At 39.1% G+C, this 12,701-nt stretch overlaps 1 protein-coding gene across 1 annotated transcript in view; it reads right to left on the bottom strand.

The window, feature by feature from the left end:
• Nucleotides 1–4,853: 4,853 nt before the first annotated feature.
• Nucleotides 4,854–12,701, bottom strand: part of LOC114485546 (zinc finger CW-type PWWP domain protein 1-like) — a gene marked incomplete at its 3' end in the record, with an annotated part of 11,811 nt that continues 3,963 nt past the window's right edge. Inside the window, exons 2-8 of the mRNA XM_028487168.1 lie at nt 12,096–12,202; nt 8,561–8,620; nt 7,494–7,747; nt 6,933–7,011; nt 5,703–5,793; nt 5,249–5,406; nt 4,854–5,038 (exon numbers count right to left, since the gene is read on the bottom strand). Of these exons, the coding sequence (XP_028342969.1) occupies nt 4,854–5,038; nt 5,249–5,406; nt 5,703–5,793; nt 6,933–7,011; nt 7,494–7,747; nt 8,561–8,588 (795 nt within the window). The remainder of the gene's footprint in view (nt 5,039–5,248; nt 5,407–5,702; nt 5,794–6,932; nt 7,012–7,493; nt 7,748–8,560; nt 8,621–12,095; nt 12,203–12,701) is intronic.

Here is a 12,701-nt window from a genome sequence, read left to right as displayed (position 1 = left end):
GATCGCCCACTCCCCTGAACCACTTATCTAAACCCCTCTCTGATAAAAATGCCCCATCCTTCCACCTTACTTGCTCCAAGACCCCTGTGGCAACTTTCACGTTATCTAGATCTCCAATCCACTGGCCCCTACCTTTCTCTCAATCTAGTAGCAATTAAGATTAATTGTTTTTCTTCACTCTGTACTTACGCAGGTTTGATTTCCTTAGATTCTCTTGCAGACATCAACAACTCCCTTTCCCTCTGTCCTTCCTCCCACCCAGCTAGCAAACACAATTCTGAATGAACCCACTCTCCTTTTTCTGTGCACATACTCATTTGACTGAGCATTGCTAGAGAAAAATCACTGACCAGCCACCTAGGTATACTATATATTCACAGCTAACAATATCAACCAATATCTTCTCTAGTAAGTTCACTCTCCCACTGTCAAATTTTACCTTGAATGCCGAAACCTAAGGGATGCCCTCCATCCCACCAAAATCATCCCTCAGAAAAGCGTTGGCTTACAATTGGGTCCCTTCACAATATCTCATATTATGGATCACCTTCTCAATTACTTTATCTTGAAGAATAAAGTACTGGTTGAGAATGATATATTAGTCTGAAAAGACAGTTTCCAATGATAGTTTTGGATGTTTACAGAGGTGACCTGGCAAGACTAGAAAAAAAGAGTGGGGGAAAGGGCCAGGGACCATAAAAGTGAACAGAGATCAATCAAATAAATGGTGGTTATAAAAATAATGAATATTAATGAGGAAATGAGTGGGGGAAAATCATCCTAATGCTATAAAACGAGATATTTATGGTTTAGGATGAACTTTCCAATGACAGTTTTTAAAGACATACAGTTCCTTAAAGTTTCCTTTCAAGCAGCTTAGAAAGAAGAGAAGAGGTGTTTGAAAACAGTGTTTGAAGCTCACGATGTGGCTCTGTGATAATGAAGGCTGATGTCATAGATACAGGTCAAGAGCATTTCAGTTGACCGCTCATTCTTGAAACACTAGCTTCCTTGGGTTCTGTGATCCCTCATTCTCCCATTTCCCCATCCCATCTTTCTGGAAACTCCCTCCTCAGTCTCCTTTACTGAGTTCTCCTTGCTCTCTGTCCAATCTCTAAATCTCTGAGTTGGAGTTCCAAAGCCTAATCATGGGTCTTCACTCCCCATGCTGCACTTTCTCCTGAGGGTCATCCATTCCCTCAGCTTTGAAATCCATTTTCACACCTGACAACACACAGAAGTACGCTAACAGCCTCTGTTCTGAGCTCCCGGTTCCTATAGCCATCTTGCTCTTTGATATCTCTATCTGGATGTCTCACAACGATCTCAAACCTAATGGGCCCAAACCCAAATGCTTGATCTTATCCTACAGAACTGTTTTTCCCACTTCCTTTCACAGAACTGCTCAAGCCAGAAGCCAATCATCTTTGACAAACCCTCTCCTCTCTCTCACCTCCCAATATCCAGCTCATTACCAAGTTCTAATAATTTTACCTCTAAAACATATCTTAAAACCATTCACTTCTTGTCTCCTTCATCATCCTAATCCAAGCCACCAAAACATCTAATCCTAGCACTAACTTCCTAGCTGGTCTACTCTTGTCTCCCCATACTCCATTCTCCAATTAATCACCAAAGGGATCCTTTTAAAACATCAATTTGATGATGTCACTTCCCTGGTTAAAACCCACCAAGGGCTTCCCACTACACTTAAGATAAAATTCTCACTTTGTAACATGGTCTTTGATCTAGCCACTGCCTACCTCCTTACATTTATCCAGAGCCACTTTCCAGCCTTGCTTCCCTTGCTCTCTGAATCCCAATTATACCAGCTTTCTTTTAGTACCTGGAGTAAGACAATCTTTACCTTACCTAAAACTTTCTCCTACGCTTCACTTGGCTAACTTCTAGTCTTGCGCCAGGTTTCAGCTTAAATGTTATTTCCTTACAAAATACTTTCTCTAGCTGACCCAATCTTAATTAGGTCTCCACCATTTCCTCTCATGACATTCTTTTCCTTCCCTTCACAGAACTTAATGCAAATTTTATTTACTGGATACTCCCTTTCTACTTCCTGCTCCAGGAGCACCCGCCTCTCCTTGGCAACTGTGAAAAACAGGAAGAGTGGTTCATTAATAGGAAGAGGCTTACACAGTCACTACAACCACAATTCAACTCACGAGCACTGCCAAAGGAGTGAACTTCCATCTCCCAGTCTAAAATCTATTCCTCGCCTTAATACTGAGTTACAGGAGATGGAACACTACTACCCAGACCACCCGACTGCCCAAATTAGACTTATACCTCCAGCTCTTTATACTGATTGCCATGTCATTACAACACGAGGAGTGGTTTACTGCCCCAGACTACCTTGTTTCGTACCTGCATAGTCTTCCTAGAGTTTTCTTTCAAGTATGTACAAACCATATCATTCTTCTATAATCCAAATTTTATATATATATATATATATATATATATATATATATATATATACGCATGCCTATTAGATACCAGCTGACTGTTTAGTCCACTGTTCCTTAATCTTCGGGTTCTGGTTTTTGGTTTTTGTGTTTTTTTCTTTTTTGGTGCAAGCCTGTTTTCCCCCAGATTAAGTCTACTTATTTTCAAAATTTTAAACATATTAATATATTGTATGATCTATTTTATTTATCATACTGAAATTTCCCAATATTACCAAGGTTATTTCACACAATGTATTTGTTTGTTATCTATCTAGCACACTAAAACTGTAAATTCTATGACAGCAAGGATTATCTATTTTGTTCACTAATATATTTCTAGTACTCAGCACAATGCCTGGCATATAATATAAGGCATTAAAAACTATTATTAAAAGAATAAATAAATCTATATGCATCCTTATTTCCCTCCATCCAATCTGAAAGGCTGTGTCCTTTCTGACTCAAAATAAATCCTCTGGTTGTCTTCTCATTCTCTTCTTTAATCTCGCCCTCTCTATAAACAATTTTCCCTCACCATATAAATATGCTGACAATAAAGAGGTCAAGTGTCTTTCTTTTAAAAGAAAGCTAAAAAAAAAAAAAAAAGAAAAATCTTCCATCTACTTTATACCCACTCCCCTTTATTTACTATTTTTTCCCCTCCTAGTTTTCACATCCAAACTAACTGAAAAAAGTACCTATTCTTCAACTAACAATAACCTGCCATTCACCCTCACCAACCGCTAAGGTTGCTCTAATCAACCCTAATGATTTCCTGATTGTGATATCTGTTGATTTTCAAATCTTTACTCTTTTTGTTATCTCTGTAGTAGCATTTAACATGGCTAAACACTCCCTCTTTCTTGACATTCTCTCCTCCCCTGGAATCTGTGATACCACACTCTCCTAGTTTTCCTCCTACCTTTCCGAGCTTTCTCTTAGTTCTTCTTAGCTTTCTCCCTGGGTAGCTCTTCCTCTGCTCAATCCTAAACATTATGTTCCCCCAGGGTTTTTATCCAATGTTCCCTTTTCACTCAACACCCTCTTCTTGGAAAATTTCATCTATTCCTATGGATGCATATGACTCCAGAATCTGTATCTCCGAGAGCCCAGACCCCTTTCTTGAGCTCTAAATCTCATCACAGACCCCCTAACTCAAGCAAAGCTCAATCTATCATCTTCAACTTGCTCTTTCTTCTATATTTTCCACTTCAGATCATGATTCTTCATCCACTCAGTCACTCATACCGGAAAACAGGACCATCCTAGAGGCCTCACTCTTCCTCAGCTCTCATATCCAGCAGCAATCATATCATATTGATCTTGCATCCTAAAGATCTCAATTTTGTCTCTTCCTCTTCACTGCTATTGTCTGTCTTCCTTGCCTGGATAATTATTTCTACGGGTCTAGTCTTTCTCCTGCCAATCCATCTTCCATGCTAGTGCCAGAGCAAGCTTTCTAAAATGCAAATCTTATCAAGTTTTGCCTACTTAATGTCAATGGTTCCTCTTTACTTTTAAAATAAAATCCAACTTCCTTAGCCTGACTTGTAAGGTCCTTTAAGATCTGGCGCTTACTTGCCTCTAGCCTTATCTCCCCCATCCCTACAACCTCCTACCCCGCAAAATACCCAAAAGCTACAAACATTAGCCCTCCTCCATTACTCTGCCAATAATTATCACTCTGACCCCCATTCCCACCTTAGTTCGTCTGACTAAATTATACTTCAAGATCTGGCTCAAGTGATATCTTTTTCTTGGAAACTTTTCCAGGACTACTCTCAATTTGTAGCTTTCTTTTTTTTTTTTTAACATCTTTATTGGAGTATAACTGTTTTACAATGGTGTGTTAGTTTCTGCTTTACAACAAAGTGAATCAGTTATACATATACATATGTCCCCATATCTCTTCCCTCTTGCGTCTCCCTCCCTCCCACCCTCCCTATCCCACCCCTCTAGGTGGTCACAAAGCACTCCATGCTCTAGTAGGTCTGTGTTTTATTCCCGTCCTACCACTAATCTCTTCAATGACTTTTTTTTTCTTAGATTCCATATATATGTGTTAGCATACGGTATTTGTTTTTCTCCTTCTGACTTACTTCACTCCGTATGACAGACTCCAGGTCTATCCACCTCATTAGCTTTCTTGTTGGCCTTCCTCACAAGCTTCTCTCTCACGCGACAGGCTTATATTTGTTTCCTCTGCATTTACTCAGTACCTCCTAAAATGCCTAGAACTTAGCAAGCACCAAACACCTGTGGATTATATGACTGAATAACTGAACGAATGAAATAGTTCTCTCTCTTCCTCAGCACCATATCCTCTAACAAGCAGCTGTGAGGGATAAATTATAGTCTTTGCAGAATTTCCTCTAACATCCCAACCCTTACCTCTCTCCTCCACCTCCAATTTTCAAGCCCAAGGAGGTTTTTCAAACCATGGCTGAACTCACCAAAACCACTTCCCTCTCCTTTTTGTTGGTCCCTGATCTGAGAATGATCCTGAACTGTTTTCTTCAGTTGGTCTTTCTGCCTGTGCTCATGTCCACTTTGGGCTTTCTCCATTTTCTCATCTTCTGGGAAGATAAAAGAAAACATTGTAGGGTAGGGAGATGAAGAAGAGAATCTTTGTAGATAGTAAAGGCCAGTTAAAGAAGGAAGAAGAATCATAGCTCAACAGTTTCAAGTCTTGGGCTGAAAATTATCAGTATGCCCACTGTCCAATTCCCTAATTTCATGGAGTAAGTACTTGAGCCAGGTGTCAAAGTGTATCTGACTATACTTACGAGCGGCCTTCTTTCTTTTGCTTAAGGAGAGTTTATTGAATTTCTTCTCAGAGGGTGCAGGATCTGGCTGGCCTGGCTTAGATGTCTTTATCTCAGGGATTACTCCACCTTCCTGAGAGGCTGAAATCTCTAGAATATGCGGTACCACTACCCTCTCTCTGCAAATAAGATTTTTAATTAAAAGGTATAAAGGGGCAATGTGTAGTACCCCTCTTTTGAAAAAACCCAAGGATTAAAGTTAGGAGGACAGAAGAATTGTAAGCTCTCTATGGCCTCCTGAGGTCATTTTATCCATCTACTGGCCTATTTTCCCCAACTCAACTCAAGTATCTTTCCTGAGATGAGAGAAAGCTATAGAGATATGAAAAATGACTAGATAGAGAGATAGATGGATAACCATTTATCAATATTAAGTCTACCCTGTGATCAACTCGCCTCACTGGGATAAACTTACCCATCAGCATTATTATTATCAGTAGTAGAAGAAGCAATTCCTGGTTCCTTGTCTAAATGGGTACATCTTGTAGGCTGGGCACAGGAAGTCTCTGCAAAATCAAGGCTAGATTCCATCCCTCCCAAAACAAAATACTATAAGCATGAGAAGGAATTAAAGAAAACAACTACTCCATTATTTCCAAACTGTAAACTTTCATTAAAATATCTCCCATCAGTTGCCTGGAAGAGCTTACCTTTGGACTTTTGCCACACCATAGCACTTTCAAGTTTGTTTTTTCTTTTTAATATTTATTTATTTATTTATTTGGTTGTGCCAGGTCTGTTACAGCAGGCGGGGTCCTCAGCTGTGGCTCACAGTCTACTTAGTTGCAGCTCACCGGCTCCTTAGTTGTGGCATATGGGCTCCTTAGTTGCGGCATGCGAACTCTTAGTTGCGGCATGCATGTGGGATCTAGTTCCCCAACCAGGGATCAAACCCAGGCCCCCTACATTGGGAGCGTGGAGTCTCAACTACTGTGCTACCAGGGAAGTTCCAACTTTCAAGTTTTTTAATTCTCAGGAAAAACTACAAATCGATATCCTTCTGCAAGCCTTTCCAGATTGATTTGCCTATTCTAGGATAGCCAGGTAATGTTAATTTTATTTTGTGTACGTAACAGAAATTTTATGTACCATGTTTTATATCATTTATTCCTCAAACTTTCTCTACGAATGGAAGTATACCTAAGAATAGCTGCAAATGTCAAACCACTGTCCTTAGCCTCATGACCTTATGGAGAAGGCCTCACGACCTATGCTACAGAGTTCCTTATTCTAAAATCAAATTCCTGAGCATATGTTAAAGCAGTATTAGAAACAGAAATATACAAGGGTAGATGGAGACTAAGTTCTTCAAATCTGGGAAAAATAATTTATCTTTTCTATGAAGATTGCAAACATAGAAATAAATTTAAATTACATTTTAAAAATCTAGATGAGACTATTTTTATATTCTGAAGTCAATGTAATCTACTTTTCAAAAAGTCTGTACCCTCTGTCTAAGGTGGTTTAGCTATAGTCCTGTTGATAGAAGATGAAGTATTTTAAAATATTTCATTTCAAAGTCTCATCTAATATTTCCTTACTTAGAAAGATGGAGGGAAGGAGAGAAGCTATCAACTTACTCTACCCCTCAGATAACAATTTCTTTGCCAAACTAAAACTCTTTTTCTCTCACTATAAGCCATACCCAAGCACTCCTGAAGGGACTTCTGTAGCACAATCTGGACAATCTCCTCAAATTCTGCATTGGTAAGAGTTGATTTTCCCTGCAGAGAGAAGGGTAGGGGAAAAAAACTGCTCATCTTTCCCCAGTCCTCCTCTGTGACTAGTCAAGGAAGCCTCCTTTAGATGAGGCAGTAAGTTCACAAGACTGAGAGCATAAAGTCAACCTAAGGATTCCATAAATTCTATCCCAGATCTCCTGGGAGTAAAGGAGTCAAAGAAAAGGAAAAAGTTTATAAAATTTCTGTCAACTTCTACTCTCACCTCCATCCCACCTCAGCCCCTCCCTGCCCAGTATGTCCTGCTAAACGCTTTCATCAAAACACTTTTTACCTCTTAGGGAAGAAAATAGAAGCCCCAAAAAGAAATCAAAAACTGAAACTACAGGATGAATTTTCCCTGTGGGATTTACCACATTCAAATTTATGTTAGATTTAAATGTCTTCTGAAATGAAAAGATCCTGTTTGCCCAGGCTGGGTGACTAGGAGAAACTGTCCCACTAGAGCCCATCATTGTGATTTTTACCTTTTCTTTCTTCTCTGCTTTCTTGTTGTCTTGAGCCTTTCCTTTTATCTCCTGGCCACTGCCTGTACCATTCTCTTTGGTTGTTTTCTCCTTCTTCTTCTCTAACCTGGCCTTTAGCAGGCTTGGCCTGGTCTCTGCCTCTGGGGAACTGATCCCCAGGATCTCCTCCTTCGATGAGTTAAGGTTATAGGGCATCAGGCTATGCAGTTTTTGTGCAGGTGGGGCAAAGGTTTTCTTTGGTCCCTTCCTGCATTCTGAAAGAAATTTGATCATCAAATGGAATTTATGAAATATAGAACCTAACACAGAAATTGCCAAACACTGCCATTGATTGACCATATCAGAATTATCTGGATATGAAATATTAATAATAATATTATTATTTATATTATGAAATATTATAATATGAAAAAATAAATTATTATTTAACAAATTTAGATTCCTAGGCCTTCCTTCCCCAACCCTCCTAGCCCCCCACTCTCTCATCCCTGCCCTAAGATTCTGATGAAGTAGTTTGAAGTGAGGCCCCAGAATCTGTAATTTTACAAGGCTATCTAGATGATTCTGATGCACTACCAGGTTTAAGAACCACTGAGTAAGTCAAAGGTGATAAATATAAGTATGCAGGAAACTGAATTATTCAAATGTGAAATTTTTTTTAATTTGCTTGTTTTAACTTTGCACAAAATTTTAGGGGAAATTAGAGAAATTTTTAAAAACCTAGTCAAAATCTACCAACGATGCAATGAAAATTGTACTGATCCTCCCAAGTATAAGTAATGTATCTTTCTTCTGAGCTTCCATAATACTTTGTACCTGTCCTGTGGCATTTACCACATTCAAATTTATGTTTTAAATATCTAAATGTCTCTTCTCTCCCTACGAGTTCATACATTTCTTGAATAAGACTGCTTCTAAGTCAAATATATTTCACTCAAAGTGTCTAGAAAAGTAGTAAATTTAACAAAGTGGACATGAAATACATGTGAATTGAGCTTCCCTTTGGGAGGAAAGGTGTCCAGATGACCAAGAGCTGAGAAAGAAGAGGAGAGTGACTCTTGACTCACCTTCTTTACTCTGCAAGGTTGTCATCATTCAGCTCAGAAGCTACACTTTTCTTTATGCCTCTGTTAGAAAAAAGAAATGAACTACTATGACTCTGAACATGATTTTTAAAATTTTATTGAAGCCTAGTTGATTTACAATGTTCTGTTAATTTCTGTTGCACAGCAAAGTGATTCAGTTAAACTTATATATATTCTTTTTCATATTCTTTACCATTATGGTTTATCACAGGATACTGAATATAGTTCCCTGTGCTATACAGTGCTGATCGAACATGATTTTAAACTTTCTCCTCTCCCTGTCTTCTTGGGTTCAGGGTCTCTTTGCCTGGGACACTTGAACTACATTTTCTGCCTTCTTGACTACAACTCTACTCAACAGTGCCAATTACATGCTGGAGGATAATAAAAGTTGCTGTTTTAAAGATCAGCAACAATCCTTAGTGTTTTAAGTGCCTAGAACCATGTGCAACATGAGGTAGGCACTTGTAAGTAGGTAGAAATGATAGTGGTAGTGATTTGTTAAAAAACAAAATTCAGGGACTTCCCTGGTGGCACAGTGGTTAAGAGCCCGCCTGCTAATGCAGGGGACACGGGTTCGAGCCCTGGTCCGGGAAGATCCCACATGCCACGGAGCAACTAAGCCCGTGCACCACAACTACTGAGCCTGTGCTCTAGAGCCTGCGTGCCACAACTACTGAGCCCGTGCGCCTAGAGCCTGTGCTCGGCAACAAGAGAAGCCACCGCAGTGAGAAGCCCGCACACCGCAACAAAGAGTAGCCTCCGCTCGCCACAACTAGAGAAAGCACGCGTGCAGCGACAAAGACCCAACGCAACCAAAAAAAAATAAATTAAAAAAAAATTCAACTGAGTAAATTTTGAGGATCTTATTGGCTTTATTCAACAATTCACGAATTGGGCAGCATCCAATCTACCAGACAGACAGGAGCTCCAAGGAGCTATACAAAATTAAAGACTTTTACAGGCAGAAGGGAGCAGGAACAAGGAAGTAATACTAGGAAAAAAAAAAAAAAAGCAGGTTGGTCATACAAGGTTACTTTCCTTTAAGGGACTACTGGAGTCTATCAGGCAGATGACCCAGCTAGTGCTGATCAGGCAATTCCTGATTAACTGGTTTAAGATTCCATTTCTGGGAGACCTAACACTGTAATTAAGTTGTCTTGGTTTAGTGACTTGGGGCTTAGCATAAGCAACCCCATTTGGTGCCTCTTATTAAAACAAGACATGTTTTTAACAGCCAGAAGTATAAATAGTAGCAGAGTAGTGGCAGTAGGGTGTGGACAGTCCTGGGAGTTAAACAGTGAGAGTATTCTTCGGACGGATAACCTCATTTCACAAGGTTCTCCTAAATACTTAAAACACAAGTAACCTATAAATTCTCCCACCTAATTCAGACATCCCTATGCATAGAGAACCCCCTTTATTAACATCACTATAATGTATATCTTCCCTTTACCTAGATCTTCTAGTCTAATAAATTTCTGAATGTACTGGATTCTCGCAATTTCTACTCATGGCTCAGAAATATTTAGTAATCAGCAGAGGTCCCCAGAGAAGCTAGTAATAAGAATCTAGCATATTCACTCTATATCCATAGTTTATCTGTAGCTATCTACTCACAAATGTTCTACACAATATCAGCATGCTTCATTATTTCTACCAAAATTGTGACTAATAATAATGAATAACACTTATTGAGCACTCACTATAATCTATGAATATGTCATCTCATTTAATTCTCCCAATAAATCTATGAGATTGATACCATTTTACATCTTGGGAAATTGAGGCTTAGAGGGATTTAGAGACATTAAGTAATCGATAAAGAGGTAAAAATCAGGATTAGAACCTGTATGATTTATAAGTTTGTGTTATGAACTGTGCTACACTACATCCCAATCGTCTAGTTCAGTAGTTCAGTGCTTCACAATAATTTTAATATCACAGCACACCTGTAAAGCATACATTAAAAGTACACATTGAAACACACAGAAAATATTTCTAGGTACTCTAGGGTAAAAGGACCAGGCTGCCCACATCCATATACAACCGAGGGATGGGAGTGGGGGGCCTCCAGCCACACTAAAGGCTGAAGAGGTTAACATCTCTACACAGCTATAAGTCATTTGTAACCCAGCACAGCGCCAAGACTCATCTTGTGATGTTCCAAGAACTTGTACATTTTTCCAGTTTTCACTTTCCACCATTAATATTATTTCTACCCAGCTGTGGTTTGCCCAAAACCTCAGTGTTAATACATGGTAGAGTCAAGATGAACCCAGGTTTTGGCTTCTAAATTCTAATAACATGTCTGTTCTTCTCAGTGATCTTATTTCTGGCTGTTGGTTTTGAGTGCTTTGAAGGCCCTGGACCTGAAACTCAATCTTCCAACTCTGCCATCTCCCACTATAAAGAGATCCAAAAGCAGCATAAAATGGATCTTTGGGTTCATACAGTCTTCCCTCTAAAGGGGCTGAAAATTTTACGACCCTCAAATGGCCAAGCTAAACACTCAGTTGTTCAGGGTGTAGAATTCCCCCCTCCAGATCCCAAGATGAATTCAAAAGGTACTGGAGACTTGACTTAGTGTGGCCACAGCATGGCTGAATATAAAGTATTTTTAATTTTTTTTTTTTTGGTATTTTTCTGTTCCTTTTCTTCATTCCATAAATGCAAATAATTGATATGTGCTATTCTGCAGTAACTACTTTTCCTATATATTAAGGAGCACATTTTATCATTGTTTCCATCTTAACTTTTCACCACCAACTCCCAAACTTATTTGCCACTGGAAAAAAAGCAAGTGGGACACTGGGGGAGAATCACTGCAGCAAACTGGTCCCTTCTTTATGATAATCCTAAATAGAAGCTAGAAACTGGATAAAATTAGGCTGCAAAAGGAATAATAATAATAAATGACAAACATATCTTCTCCCAGACTCTAGAATTCCAAAAATGATCCTGAGAAGTCCCTATGAAGACAATCAGAATTATAAAACTATACTAAATGAGAAAAACAAAATGAAAATTAGTGTACCTGAGATGACAAAATTTGATTTTTTTAAATGTTCATCTATATAAGATACTTGTGTATCCGTAAACTATCTCTGGAAGAATACACGAGAAACTGACAAAAGTGTCTCAGAAGAGCGGAAACGGGTGGCTGGGGGTGGAAATGAGCTCTCTACTGTACCCTCCTGTGTAACTCTAGCATTTTATACATATACCACCATTTCAAAGTGATCTTTTAAACTCTATTTTTAAAATGAAAAGAGTATTTTAATCAACCTAAAAAGGCAAAATTTTTCCAATATTTAGGTTCAAATCATTATCTAAACCTATACTGACCTCTCTAGGCAAAAGTGTGTTACTGAAGCCCCAACCAACTAGATAAAATTGTGGATCACTGTTGAGTTAATAAGATGTAGTAAATATACAAGCAGCAATGAATACTGGTTTTCCTTAACCTACAGTGAGGGTGTGATGAAGAACATTACTTTTAAATAAAATCTCTAACCTGATCACTAGAGAAGGGAAAGTCTGGAAGTCACCGTCTGACAAGTCAAGTCTCTGCTCCTCTGTTTCAGGCGAAGTATTTTCTTCCACAATAACGAATATTGAAATCTACTTCAGAGAGAGAAAAACAATTTTAAGGACGTTATTAAATATACAAAATACCACCAACTTTCACCTGGCCAGCTACGAAATGACTGGGGGCTCTAGACCCAGGAATAGGGGCTCTAGACCCAGGAATAACATTTGAGGTTTTAATTTCTTTTTTCTGACCTTAGATGAAAAAAGAGAGACAAAAAAATCCAAAAAAGCTTTAAGTGTGAAAGTGACAGAAAGTTCCACAACCAGATCCTAACTACTGAACTGACATAAGAAAGAAGGGTGAATAAGGAGGGGAAAATAACAGAAATAATAAAGGGAACCAAGGAAAGGTGAATGAGCTGTTCCAAAAAATAGTTTTCTTTAATTTAGAACACTAAAAATCATGACACTGGGCTTCCCTGGTGGCGCAGTGGTTGAGAGTCCGCCTGCCGATGCAGGCGACACGGGATCGTGCCCCGGTCCGGGAAGATCCCACATGCCGCGGAGCGGCTGGGCCCGTGAGCCATGG

The sequence above is a fragment of the Physeter macrocephalus genome, unplaced genomic scaffold (assembly GCF_002837175.3).
Source record: "Physeter macrocephalus isolate SW-GA unplaced genomic scaffold, ASM283717v5 random_1125, whole genome shotgun sequence".
Taxonomy (NCBI): domain Eukaryota; kingdom Metazoa; phylum Chordata; class Mammalia; order Artiodactyla; family Physeteridae; genus Physeter; species Physeter macrocephalus.
The sequence above is the reverse complement of the archived record's forward strand: the minus strand, read 5'-3'. Positions and strand labels throughout refer to the sequence as shown.